This window comes from Propithecus coquereli, unplaced genomic scaffold (genome assembly GCF_000956105.1).
Source record: "Propithecus coquereli isolate 6110/MARCELLA unplaced genomic scaffold, Pcoq_1.0 Scaffold27, whole genome shotgun sequence".
NCBI lineage: Eukaryota > Metazoa > Chordata > Mammalia > Primates > Indriidae > Propithecus > Propithecus coquereli.
Genome location: NW_012148285.1, coordinates 12,247,061 through 12,261,179, shown reverse-complemented (window position 1 = coordinate 12,261,179; position 14,119 = coordinate 12,247,061). Strand labels below are relative to the sequence as shown.

At 38.2% G+C, this 14,119-nt stretch overlaps 1 protein-coding gene across 1 annotated transcript in view; it reads right to left on the bottom strand.

The window, feature by feature from the left end:
* The window catches only part of GDE1 (glycerophosphodiester phosphodiesterase 1), a 25,154-nt gene extending 12,058 nt beyond the window's left edge, over positions 1–13,096 (bottom strand). Inside the window, exons 1-2 of the mRNA XM_012647551.1 lie at positions 12,661–13,096; positions 4,489–4,665 (exon numbers count right to left, since the gene is read on the bottom strand). Coding sequence (XP_012503005.1) covers positions 4,489–4,665; positions 12,661–12,921 — 438 coding nt within the window. The 5' untranslated portion in view covers positions 12,922–13,096. The remainder of the gene's footprint in view (positions 1–4,488; positions 4,666–12,660) is intronic.
* Between the last annotated feature and the right edge of the window lie 1,023 nt (positions 13,097–14,119).

Below are 14,119 nucleotides of genomic sequence, written 5' to 3'. Positions count from 1 at the left end.
TGTTGCCCTTGGTCCCCCCCCCCAAGTCCGTGCTTCAAACATGTCCATCCTTCAGGTGGTGCGCATTGCACTCCTTGTATATACCATATTTTCTTTCTCCATTCATCCACTGATGAATACTTAGGTTGATTCTATATCTTGGCTATTGCAAATAGTTACACAATAAACATGGGAGTACAGGTATCCCTTTGTATACTGATTTCTTTTCCTTTGGATAAATACCCAGTAGAAGGATTGTTGGATTGTATAATAGTTCTGTTTTTAGTTTTTTGAGAAAATTCCATACTCTTTCTCCTAATGGCTGTACTAATTTACATTCCCACCAACAGTGTATCAGAGTTCCCTTTTCTCTGCATCCTTGCCAGGACTTGTTATTTTTTGTCTTTCTTATAATAGCCATTCTGACTGAGGAAGACAATATCTCATTGAGGTTTTTATTTGTGTTTCCTTAATGATTAGTAATTTAAGTATTTGTTCATATACCTATTGGCCATTTGAATGTCTTCTTTTGAGAAATGTTGATTCAAATGCTTTGCCCTTTCTTTAATGAGATTTTTTTTTTCTTTTGAGTTCCTTGCATATTCTGGGTATTAGTCCCTTGTCAGCTAATCGTTTGCAAATATTTCCTCCCATTCAACAGGCTGTGTGTTCACTCTGTTGATTATTTCCTTTGCTGTGCAGAAGCTTTTTAGTTTAATATAGTCCCATTAGTCTATTTTTGTTTTTGTTGCCTGTGCTTTTGAGGTCTTAGTCATAAAATCCTTGCCTAGACCAATGTCCTGGAGTATTTCCCCTATGTTTTCTTCCAGTAGTTTTATAGTTTCGTGTCTTACATTTAAGTCTTTAAAATCCATTTTGAGTTGATTTTTGTATATGGGGAGAGACAGGGGTCTAGTTTAGATCTTCTGCATATGGATATCTAGTTTTCCCAGTACCATTTATTGAAGAGGATGTCCTTTTCCCCATGTATGTTCTTGGCACCTTTGCCAAAAATCAGTTGGCTGTAAATACATGGATTTATTTCTTGGTTCTCTACTCTGTTCCATTGGTCTATGTGTCTGTTTTTATACCAATACCACATTGTTTTGGTTACTGTAGCTTTGTAGTATATATGGAAGTCAGGTAGTGTGAAGCATCCATCTTTGTTCTTTTGCTCAGTATTGCTTTGGCTATTCAGGCTTTTCTGTGGTTCCATACAAATTTTAGGATTGTTTTTTCTATTTCTATGAAGAATGTCATTGGTATTAATATTTTGATAGCAATTGCATTGAATATATAGACTGCTTTGGGTAGGATGGTCATTTTAACAATATTAATTCTTCTAATCCATGATCATGGGATGTCTTTCCATTTGTGTCCTCTTAATTTCTTTCATCAGTGTTTTGTAGTTTTCCTTGTAGAGGTCTTTTGTATCCTTGCTTAAATTTATTCATAGATATTTTTGTTTGATAGCTATGTAAATGGATTGCTTTCTTGATTTCTTTTTTAGCTAGTTCATTATTGGTGTATAAAAATACTAATAATTTTTGTATGTTGATCTTGTATCCTGTAACTTTACTGAATTTATCAGTTTTAATAGTTTTTTGGTGGAAATTTTAGGTTTTTCTATAAATAAGCTCATGTTGTTTGTAAAGAGGGACAATTTAACTTCCTCTTTTCCAATTTGGATGCCTTTTATTTCTTTCTCTTACCTGATTGCTCTGTTAGGACTTCCAAGACTATGTTGAATAGTAGTGGTAAAAAATGGGCATCCTTGTCTTGTTCTAGTTCTTAAAGGAAAGGCTTTAGCTTTTTCCCATTCAACATGTTAGCTATGGGTATGTCATATATGGCCTTTATTATGTTTAGGTATGTTCCTTCCATGCCTGGTTTGTTGAGAGTTTTTATCATGAAGAGTTATTGAATTTTATCAAATGCTTTTTCTGTCTATTGAGATGATCATATGGTTTTTATCTTTCATTCTGTTGATACGCTGTATCACATTTATTGATTTGCGTATGTTGAAACATCCTTGCATCCTTGGGATAAATCCCACTTGATCATGGTGTATTATCTTTTTGATGTGTTGGATTTTGTTTGCTAGTATTTTCGCATCTATGTTCACCAGGGATATTGCCCTGTAGTTCTCATTTTTGTTGTGTCCTTGTCTTATTTTGGTATCAGAGTAATTATGGCCTCATAGAATCAGTGAAAGAATTTCCTCCCTTTGCAATAGTCTGTGGAAGATTGGTATTAGTTCTTCTTTACAAGTTTGGTAGAACTCAGCAGTAAAGCCATCCAGGCCTGGGCTTTTCTTTGCTGGGACACTTTTTATTACTGATTCAATCTTGTTACTCATTATTGGTCTGTTCTATTTCTTCCTAATTCTATCTTGGTAGCTTGTATATGTCCAGGAATTTATCCATTTCCTCTGTTTTCCAATTTGTTAGCATATAGTTATTCATAATAGTCTTTGATGATCTTTTGTATTTCTGTGGTATCAGTTATAATGTCTCCTTTTTCATTTCTAATTTTGTTTATTTGGGTTTACTCTCTCTTTTTTTTGGTTAATCTAGCTAGCAGTTTATCAATTTTGTTTATCTTTTCAAAAAACCAATTTTTTGTTTCATTGATCTTTTGTATTTTTTTTTTTGTTTCGTTTTGTTTAGTCTCTATTTCATTTAGTTCTGCTCTGATTTTTTATTATTTCTTTCCTTCTACTAATTTGGGGTTTGGTTTATTCTTGCTTTTCTATTTCCTTGAGGTGCATTATTGGGTTGTTTATTTGAAATCTTTCTACTTTTTTGATGTAGGCATTTATTGCTATACACTTTCCTCTTATCATTGCTTTTACTGTATCCCATAGGTTTTAGTATGTTGTATTTCCATTTTCAATTGTTTCAAGAAATTTTTTAATTTCCTTCTTAATTTCTCCATTGACCCAATGGTCATTCAGGAGCATATTGTTTAATTTCCATGTATTTGTACAGTTTCCAAAGTCCCTCTTGTTATTGATTTCTAGTTTTATTCATTGTGGTCTGAGAAGATACTTCATAGGATTTTGATTTTTTAAAAATTTGTTTAGAGTTGTTTTATGTCCTAACATATGGTCTATCCTGGAGAATATTCCAGTGCTGATGAGAAGAATGTATGCTCTGTAGCTGTGAGATAAAATGTTCTGTAAATGTCTGTTAGGTCCATTTGGTCTAAAGTACAGTTTAAATCCAATGTTTCTTTGTTGATTTTCTGTCTAAATGATCTGTAATCATACAGTATGTAGCCTTTTCAGATTGGCTTCTTTCATTTAGTAATATGCATTTAAGGTTCTTCATGTCTTTTTGTGGCTTAATAGTTTATTTCTTTTTAGTGCTGAATAATGTTCCATTATCTGGATGTACCACACTTTATTTATCTGTTCACCTGCTGAAGGACATCTTGGTTGTTTACAAATTTTGGCAATTATGAATAAAGCTGCTATATATATCTGTGTGCAGATTTTGTGTAGACATAAGTTTTTTAGGCCATAATTTTTCATTTTTAATTCTCAGTATCTTGCTTAATTCAAGAACAGTGGCTGGTACAATATGAAGGTTGAAAGAATCATGGTAGAAGTATTTAATCATATTATCCAGAATTTACTGTACTTGGGAATGATTAGATTAAGAGTATCCAATAAGTACACACTAAATGCAATCTCAAATTTCCTATTTATTGCAAACATGCTGTGGTTGCTTTTAACCATAAATAGCTGGAGCTGTAATTATGGAAGAAGCAAAGAGTAAATGGCCTGTACAAGCACTTTTTATAAAGGATAGGACAACTGGACCACATGGTGGTACCCAAGATATTTTTAATTTAGATCCTGATAACAAGTGAGCACTGAAAACACAAGACTAGTACGTGAGTAGAATTGACACAGACACGGGAACATAGATTAGAGATTAGAGGTTGATGGTCTTTTAACTTTTCTGAGACTCTCTCTAAAAGCAATATTGATCTAGATCTATAGTGTCAAATATGGTAGCCACATATGGCTATTTAAGTTTAAATTTACATTTAAATTAAAAATTAACTTCCTCAGTCTCACTAGCCACTAGCTAGGGTTAGGTGAAAAGGTGACATTATTACTTGAAGATTTAAAAGAATGTATAATTTGTTTCTTGGTGTATCTGAAGGCAAGAAGATTGCTCAGCAATTACTTTCAGCCTCATGATTCTATAATTTAAATGACAGTACAAAGTAACAGTCTTGTTAGTGACTAGACAGAGTATTATTTTAAGAATAATTCTGAGGCCAAATTTGGCTTCAGTGGGAAAGATTAAAAACATACTGCCATATTTTGGTTCTTCCTGGCACCTACTCAATACTCAGAAAACCTGTACACAGTTCAAAACAAAACAAAATGAAAGAACTCTCCTGGAGCAGAAGATGTAATTAGAAGGTGCCAGTGTCTATCTGTGACCTCCAACAAAAGCTAAAAGATATGTTTAAATGACAATAAACTACTTACCTGCGTCTGTGATTTGCTGCAGGATTAAGCTTCCTAATTTGTTCAAATGTCAAATCACACAATCGACCAGTCCCATCGGTTGTCCTGTCTACTGTGTTATCGTGCATTAAGACAGGAACCCCATCAGAGGTAAACTCAATGTCCAACTCCACGCCTGTTGCTCCATTCTTAGCTGCCTTAACAAAAACATCAACAATATTACCGTCAAATGGCCACAAACGTCATTTTGTACCTAACCACTCAAGAAGACCAACAGGACTGGCTAAGCAGATAGCTGTTCTTATTGATTCCTTCCCCTTGCCCTGCCAAACAGCAACTCTGACCTCTTTCTGTTTTCCATGGATGTCAGCCTTACTTCAACTCTTAACTGACAGATTTCTTAAAAACTTCAATTTCCCCACCCTTCCCACTCTCACAGTGGCAGACAGGGAGACTTCAGCAACTTAAGTTTTCTCTGGATGCTTTAACTATTAATATATGGGTCATCAATGGCTTACAAATATTTAGACAAATTCCACTGTTTACCTACACTATCTATTGGTATGGTAGCTCTGCTACTTCCCCTGTGTTTGTTGATTAGTCATATATTTCACTACTTTGGCATAAACAAGATGAGTCAGGTTTTTGTTGGTTTAACTCCATCCTCTATCACAGAAACACCAAGCCTGCTTCTAGGGAACACATTTTGTTTATGTGAGCTACCTAAAGGGTTATTGTTAGTGTTGGCCAATAAATTGGTAAGCTTGATAAGGTATATTAGAACTTATCTAAAAAGAGAATTTGAGCATTAAATTTTATAAGCAATGTTCCTCTGGAAACATACTATCTAATGTTTGCCTCCTTGGTTTTCTCATCACAATGAAGATGTGAAATGCTCAATATGATCAATATTTTTAATTAAAAAAATTTTTTAAGTAATGGTCCATTGCAAACATATATAGTATAGAGTAAAAAAAGACTTAGAAGATGTTAATGTTTCATTCTATTTGCCTCAATCTCTTCCTGTCCTAAAAAGAGAAAAAAAGCTTATTTATTGAGACTTTTCTACTAGCCAGACACTATTCTAAGTGTGTTAAATGTATTAACTCATTTGATCCTCATAACTCTGCAGCAAGAACTATGAATATGCCCATTTTACAGACAAGGAAACTGAGACAGAGAAAGATTAAGAAACTTGCCCACGGTTACACAAGCTAGGATGTGCTAGAAGTTGCACTCTTAACCACTATGATTTTACTATCAGTACTACAGATGAAGCCAACATTCTCCCATTCATTCTCTTCTCTTCCTATTCAGAAGTAATTACCATCTTAAAGTTGGTGTTTATCATTCCCGTATCACTTCCTTATAGGTATTTACATATTCACAACACACTTAGTACCCACAAACAACATGTAGCACTGTGCTAGCGCATAGTGAGAATTCAATAAATGTTAGCCATTGTTATTAACCATGTCCTTTATTAATATATTTTTAAGGGTAATATAGTCAAATTTATCAACAATGCCCTTTATGGGCAGAGATTTTTCTACCTTATTTAAATCTTTTCCTACTCCCATGTGATAAAGATGCACAACTATATTTTCTTCTAAGCTCCAAAGCTTGATTTTCACATATATGACCTAGATATCCTCCCTGCCCCCCCAATCCCAATTCCATCACTGACTGGCTATGTCATCTAGTCAAGTTACTTATCCACTCTAGCCTCAGTTTCATTATTTTTAAGATGATATTTCTATAATGATCCCAAGAGTTGTTGTGAGGATTTAAAAATAATGCATGTAGATTCCCAAGCTTGGTGCCTGGCTCAGAGTTGGCACTCTATACATATAAGCTATTATGATTTGACAAGCCTAGGGGAAAAGTCATAATAATCTATACTGGTCAAAACATTTTAAAAGATATACCTTTTATAAATTAAAGACAGAATAATGTACTGGTACATCAACATGGGTTGTATATTTTACAATGTAAAACCACATTTTCAGTACACATAGTGCATCTTTCTCACTATAACACAAATGTTATCCTAATTCCTTATTGCTGGCACTATAATTAGGTTCGATTATATTTTATTCATTGAGGCCATCTTTATTTGACTACAACACAAAAAGTAAAAATGGTCAGACATGGTATTTTAGTAAGAATAGTAAAACAAATGAATAGTTCATGTATTTGTTTTTCTGAGTAGTTTAATAAGGCCAAAAACAAAAGACAAAACAAAAGCTCTATAAAAGAAACACTATATTAGAGTTTCTTAGGCCAGATCTTCTAATGACTGCATTTAACTTTCTTTACCAACACTTCTATGTTATTCCAGTTATAGAGACAAAAAGATAAACCCCTGGTTCTAATTCACACATTAATATACATAGGCATACCTCACAGATATTGCAGGTTCAGTTCCAGACCACTATAATGAAATGAATATTGCAACAAAGGAAGTCACACAAATCCTTTGGTTTTTCAGTGCATATAAAAGGTATGTTTACACTATACTGTAGTCTATTGAGAGTGCAATAGCATCATGTCTAAAAAACAGTGTGTACACCTTAATTAAAAAATACTTTATTGCTAAAAAATGCTAACAATTATCTGAGCCTTCAGTGAGTCATGATCTTTTTGCCAGTAAAGGGTCTTGCCTCGATGTTGACAGCTGCTGAACATTGAAAATCTGTTTAGTGTAGCCACCTTCACCAATGATCTTAGCTAGAGGTTCTGGATAACTTGCTGCACCTTCTACATCAATCAGCACTTGCTGCTTCACCTTGCATTTTTATGTCATGGAGACCACTTCTTTCCTTAAGCTTTATGAACCAGTCTCTACTTGCTTCAAACTTTTCTTCTGTAGTTCCTCACCTCTCTTAGTTTTCATAGAACTGAAGAGAGTTAGGGCCTTGCTCTGCATTAGGCTTTGGCTTAAGGGAATATTGTGGCTGGTTTGATCTTCTATCCAGACCACTAAAACTTTCTCCATATCAGCAATAAGGCTGTTTTGCTTTCATATAATTTGTGTGTTCACTGGAATAGCACTTTTAATTTCCTTCAAGAACTTTTCCCAATTTACAACTTGGCTAACTAGCTTTCCTCCTGTCTCAGCTTTAGACATGCCTTCTTCACAAAGCTTAATTATTTCTAGCTTTTTATTTAAAGTGAGATACGTGCTACTTTTCCTCTCACTTGAACACTCAGAGGCCACTGCAGGGTTATTAACTGGCCTAATTTCAATATTATTGCATCTCAGGGAATAAGGAGGCCTGAGGGGGTAGAGAGAAAGAGATAGAATGGTTGGTCGGTGGAGCCATCAGAACACACATAACAATTATTAAGTTCACTATTTTATATGGGCAGGATTCATGGCACCCCCAATTATAATAGTAACACCAAAAATCACTGATCACAGATCACTATAACAGATATAATACTAATGAAAAAGTTTGAAATATTGCAAGAATTACCAAAATATGACACATAGATAAGAAATGAGCACAGGCTGTTGGAAAAATGAAGCCAACAGACTTGCGCAATGCCGGGTTCCAATTTCTCTACATCCTTGCCAACACTTGTTATTTTGTCTTTTTGCTTATAGCCATCCTAGTGGTTACGAAGTGGTATTTCATTGTGTTTTTAATTTGTACTTCTCTGATGGCTAATGATGTTGAGTACCTTTCCTCAATGGACTTACTGACTATTATTACTTCACAGTACTTCCAACATACATTTACTGAGTGCCTATTATGTATCAGGCACTGTTCTAAACAGTGAGATAGTGGTGAGCAAGAGAGAAAAGGATCATGGATCTTACATTTTAGTAGGGAGAAACAGATTACAAACATGTAACACACAAATCACAATAACTATAAATATTTTTCACATTTTGAAGAAGAAAATAGAGAGTAATGTGAAGGTTAAGGTAGGTGGGGGTCACTAGCCAAGGCAGCCAGGGGAGTCCTCTCTGAGAATATGACATTTGAGCTAGCTGAGACCTTAAAGGTAAAAGGGACCTAACTGTGCAAAAGATCTGGGGGAAGAGTTTGCCAAGCAGAAGAAATGGCAAGTGTAATATCAAGGCCACAACATAGAAGGGAGCCATCCAGGTGGCACAAAGTGTTGATTACCTACCCAAATCTATTTCTCTTTTTCTCCCTGCTGGCAGAGACCTGTTCTTGCCCCAGTGTTCAGCTTTTTCCTGTGCTCGGGTGACAAAGTGGACTATTCCCAACCCATAAGGGAGGCGAGCTTCTGGGAAAGACACAAGAAAGAGGGAGTGGAGTCTTTCCTTGAGATTGGATGCCGGCGTTTAAGAATGTGATGCCTGGGGCTGCACTGACCACCTGGCAACTACAAGGAGGGTTAGCAAATATGATAGATCAACAGAACCCAGGTTGTCCATGATCACAAATTGAACAGCTGGATTAACCATCCTGGAAGCCATACCTCCCCCAACCAACAAACCCTTCTTGTTATGTGAGATAATAAGTCCCCTTATTGTCTGAGATATTTGAAGTTGGACTATTACATGAAGCCAAAAGCATTCTAACAAATATTGAGGGTGGTTGGAACAGAGAGAGCAGGATCTTTGGAGAAAGGTACAAAATACAAAGGTGCTTTGATTTTATCTAATTGCAACAGGAAACCACTGGAGAGTTTTAAATAATGGCAGGATATAATCTGATTTGTACTTTTAAAGTTACACTAGGGCCCCTGTGTGGTAAAAGTACTGTGGGTGTAATTTCATTCCTTTACTACTGTTTATAATAGTATATCTGTTTTTTTTTTTTTTTTTTTTGGAGACAGAGTCTCACTGTGTTGCCTGGGCTAGAGCGCCGTGGCGTCAGCCTAGCTCACAGCAACCTCAAACTCCTGGGCTCAAGCAATCCTCCTGCCTCAGTCTCCCGAGTAGCTGGGACTACAGGCATGCGCCACCATGCCCGGATAATTTTTTCTATATATTTTCAGTTGTCTGGCTAATTTATTTCTAAGTTTTAGTAGAGATGGGGTCTCCCTCTTACTCAGGCTGGTCTCGAACTCCTGAGCTCAAACAATCTGCCCGCCTCGGCCTCCCAGAGTGCTAGGATTACAGGCGTAAGCCACTGTGCCCAGCTGTGTGTATCTGTTTTTGAAACACATTTATTTCACATTTATCAAGTTTTCCTTCTACATATAGTTTATAATCTACTAGAAATTCTACCACTGTCAGAATGTCTTCCTTGATTTTTTTACACAGTAAAATGTTTAAGAATATGAGTTATGAGCAGCAAACAAGCAGAGATGAAGAAGAGGATAGGACAAAAAAATGAACTTTGATGGAAATAAACTATGTACAGTTTCCCCTTGGTATCCACGGGGGATTAGTTTCAGGACCCCCATTGATACCAAAATCAGCTGATGCTCAAGTCCCTTATATAAAATGGTATAGTATTTGCATACGACCTACAAACATCCTTCTGTATACAGTCCTCACTTAACATCGTTGATAGGTTCTTGGAAACTATGACTTTCAGCAAAAGGATGTACAGCAGGTCCTAGAACAACCTGGTTTCATTTAATGTTGTTTTGCAATACCTTTGATGAGGAAAAGAGTTGGTTTCATTTTATGTTGTTTCACCTAAAATCAAAGTTTTCAAGAATCTATCAATGACATTAACTGAGGACTTGTACTTTAAATCATCTCTAGATTAACTTATAAGTAATACAATGTAAATGCTATGTAAATAGTTTTATAATGTACTGGTTTTTGTATTATTTTTTACTATTGTATTGTTTTTTTATTGTTTTTTTTTTCCTCAAATATTTTCAGTTTGGGTTGGTTAAATCTGCAGAATGGGAACCCACAGATACAGAGGATTACTGTGTTTCTTTTGAAGTCAAGAGGGAAGCCACAGCCTTGTCTTCCGCAGTGTGTATTCAGCAGCTAAACACTGTTATGGCAAAAAGTTCATTGATAATGACCTTATATTCTAACAAGCTTTATTACCACATCTCATTTCCTCTTAAGACCAGGAATTAATTTGGCACAATGTTTACTATCATTATTACATTACATAAAGACACGCTCAACTTAAACATATAAGACATGGATGCACAAAGAGTGCGATGTGCACCATCCGGGGGATGGACGTGCTCAAAGCTAGGACTTGGGGGCAGAGAGGCGGCAAGGACAACATACATAATCTAAACATCTGTATCCCCATAATATGCTGAAATAAAAAAAAAAAGACATGGATGGAATTTAGCTATAATTCCCTTGCAACACAACAGGATATGAAATACTGTATGTGTATGTGTATTTCACATACATACTTCCTCATTCATATAACATGATTTACATTCAGTCAAACATGCTCCTAGTCAAACCACCACATTCATCAGTAAACACCTATGAATACCTTCTGTGCTCAATTAGCAGTGAGCTATATACTTTAAGGCAACTTACATAAAGGTAAGTTGAAATGGAAGCAATGACAATTATGTGCTTTTTTCCTATAGTAATTATCTTCCTTCTTTACATGACAATACTATCTAATACTAAATAAAATGTAATACTAACATATGTATATGTTACTTCATCAGACCTCTCTGAGTTTAAGAATACAAAATACATTCTTCAATATCTTTAGACTTATATTTAAACAGGAGGCTAGAAAAGCTTCTTTGGTTCCCTTCCATCACAAAGTATAAAAAGAACCAAATGGAGAGAAGCATAAGAGATGCTTAACCTGCTTACACACAAAAAGTCAGGTGCTCTCCATTAACTCAAAGGTTGCCCTCCTGACCTTCTTCCTTCTTTAGACTTAATTTTTTTACCTTGATTTTTAAAGATTCAAGCCATCTTAGGATTCTTGGCGTACATAGTTTACATCTGTGGAGGTCTTACCAGGCTTTACTTTATGTGGATTAGATCACTGAATCCTCACAACCTATTTGGTAGACACTATTATTATTCCCATTTTACAGATGGTGAAACTGAGGTCACAGTTGAGACTAGGGTGAAGAGAGGTGCCATAGGGTGCCTTGCTTGCAGCACACGGTAGTCATGACCCTGACTGGGACATAGGGAACTTAAGTTAACTTGCTCTTTACACAATAATGCCTGACGAAGAAAGGGCAGGCAGTCCAAGTTTTTACATCCTAGACCATATTCTAATCTATGACAAAGAGCACTGGGGCTTGGAATCAGAAGGCTAAATTCTAGAAGGAGCTGTGTGTGTTTGAGTCATGGTTTTCCCACCCACTCAATGAATGTTAAAATAATGTCTCAAAGAAATGAAGGGGTCAGATATATTTACACAGATGCAAAAGTGCCTAATCAGGAGACTGCCAAGAACTGGGTGGTTATCAAGCGTCTCAGGAGTGTCTTGTGAAAAAGGGAGGAAAAATTTATCACGAGTCCAGCTGCCAGGGTTGTGTGTGAATGTGTGTGTCTGGGGAGAAAGGTGATAAGGAGATGACTCCAGTAATTTAGAGGACAAAGCAAAGATATGTCCTGTGAAGGGTGATCCACTTAGAATAACCTCAATTACTGAACAAGACCCTACCTGACACGGCCCATTTTCTACTGCACTGACACACCGACCTTTGCTCTGTTCCTTGAAGTCAGGCCACATACTGCCTCTTCTGTTCCTTGAACTCGCCAACATCATTCCCGCCTCGGGACCTTTCCACTTGCTTTTCCCTGGCTGGCGCCTTCTCATAATTCCGGTTTCAATTCAAATGTCACTTCTTCAGAGAGGATTTCTCTCTGACGACTCCATCTAAAATTGTTTAACTCCTCCCGCCCCCCGTCATTCTTTGTCTCATAACCCTGCTTCTTCATTGCACTTTTCACTCTCTTAGAGTAATATTTATGCGTTTACTTGTCTAAGGCCTGTCTCTCCCACTCCAGTGTAAGCTCTGTAAAGCAGGGGCCCTTTTGGTCTTTTCCTTGGCTGTAACCTCAGTATCCGGCACGTAGCGACTATATAAATATTTGCTGTAGTCTATAAACACCTCAAGTCGGGAGACGAGATTTCTAGACACTGCGAGGGATCAAGGGCCACCGGAACGTATTTCTTGCGGACGAGTGAGGAACTGGGAAGGCTGTCAGGCGGAGGCCGGGGAACCTTCGGAAGGACGGGCAGAAGTCCGAGCTCTCCGCAGGACCCAGGGGCGCGAGGCGCGGGGGGGCTCACCTGCCGAATGGCCGCCAGCGTGTTCTCAGGGGCGTCGTGACTGCCGCCGCGATGGGCGATGGCTGAAACGCGGTCCCGGGGTTTGAGCACCTCCAGGGCCCTGCGGGAGGGCACCGGCTCAAAGCTGAAGATGCGCAGCAGGACGAAGAGGCTGCCTGTGAGGAGGCAGGCATTGAAGGGGCTGCGCGTCACCAGCAGCAGCAGCACCAGCAGGAAGGAGAAGGGGCCCATGAGGCCCCCCTGGTCCTCCCACAGCCACATGCCGGCGCCCGCACCGGCACGGACAGGAGTCCCGGACCTGCCGGGCCCCCAGAATAGGAGAGCGAGAAGCGAGGGGAAGCGCTCGAAGCACTGGCCACAGCTGGCACCCTCTGAGGAGACTAGCGCCGCACAATGGCGGCGGCGGACACATCCACAGGGGGAACCGGCTGTCCAGCCAATCAGGGCCCGGGATAGCCAGCGCTGGGGGCGGGGCCTCTCCATGGCAACGGAGACGAGCCCAGGCTCCAGGTCCACCCAGGCTCTAGTTCTAAAGTAGCTTTGGGTTGTCTGGTGTCGGGACCTTCACCTGGGCATTCTCTGTAGGCGAGAAGGGCAGGGAAAAGAACCGTCCTACAGCTGTAGGTCTGGAAGAGATCTTAGTGACTTCTTTATCTGCCCTTGTGGAAACTGAAGTCCAGGGAACCTTGAAGGGGCAGGATGCTTAGACTATTTATTTATTTTTTAGACTATTTATTTAATTTAATTCAATTTAAGGTGTGCCCATCACCAGTTCAGGTGCCCAGGACGCAGCAATGAAAAGGACCTGAAGGGTCCTTGCTCTTGTGGGACTCACATGCTCGTGGGGGGAAATAATAGTGTTAGCAAGTACAGCTACAGAGCACTTACTACGTCCCAGGTACTGTGCCAGCAAACATTTCTATGTCTATTTTTCTCACAACAGCCTTAGTAAGGGGGTATTATCTCAGGAGACTGATTTCAATGGACTTTAGAAGGATTTTTCAGATTCTGAGGGAATGAAAGAGACTTGCAAAGGAGGTACAATCAGATTATAAAACTGGAAGGGGTTCCAAAGATTCCCTCTTTTCACAGAAGTCAGCAGTTAATGGCAGGGTCAGGACTGACATCAAGCTTCCCCAGTGGCTTGTGACCTTTCCACTGCTACTACTTCTCCTACTAAAGGCTTCTGTACCAGGAATTATCTCATTTGTGCATAACTACCCTTGTGATAGGCACTTTTAAAACCTCCATTTTACATATGCAAAAATAAGCACCGGAAGGAAGGTTCCTAAGAGAGATAGAAGGTAAAGCTGAGTTAGGGAATGGCCAGGGGTCACTAAATCATATTTTGGAAAGCCGGTAAGATGTTAGACAGAAAACTTTGGCATATGATTCAGGGCTTTCCCTGTTACCTTTTTCCACTGATTTGCAAAAGGTTATAGATGTCTTAAGGTTTCTA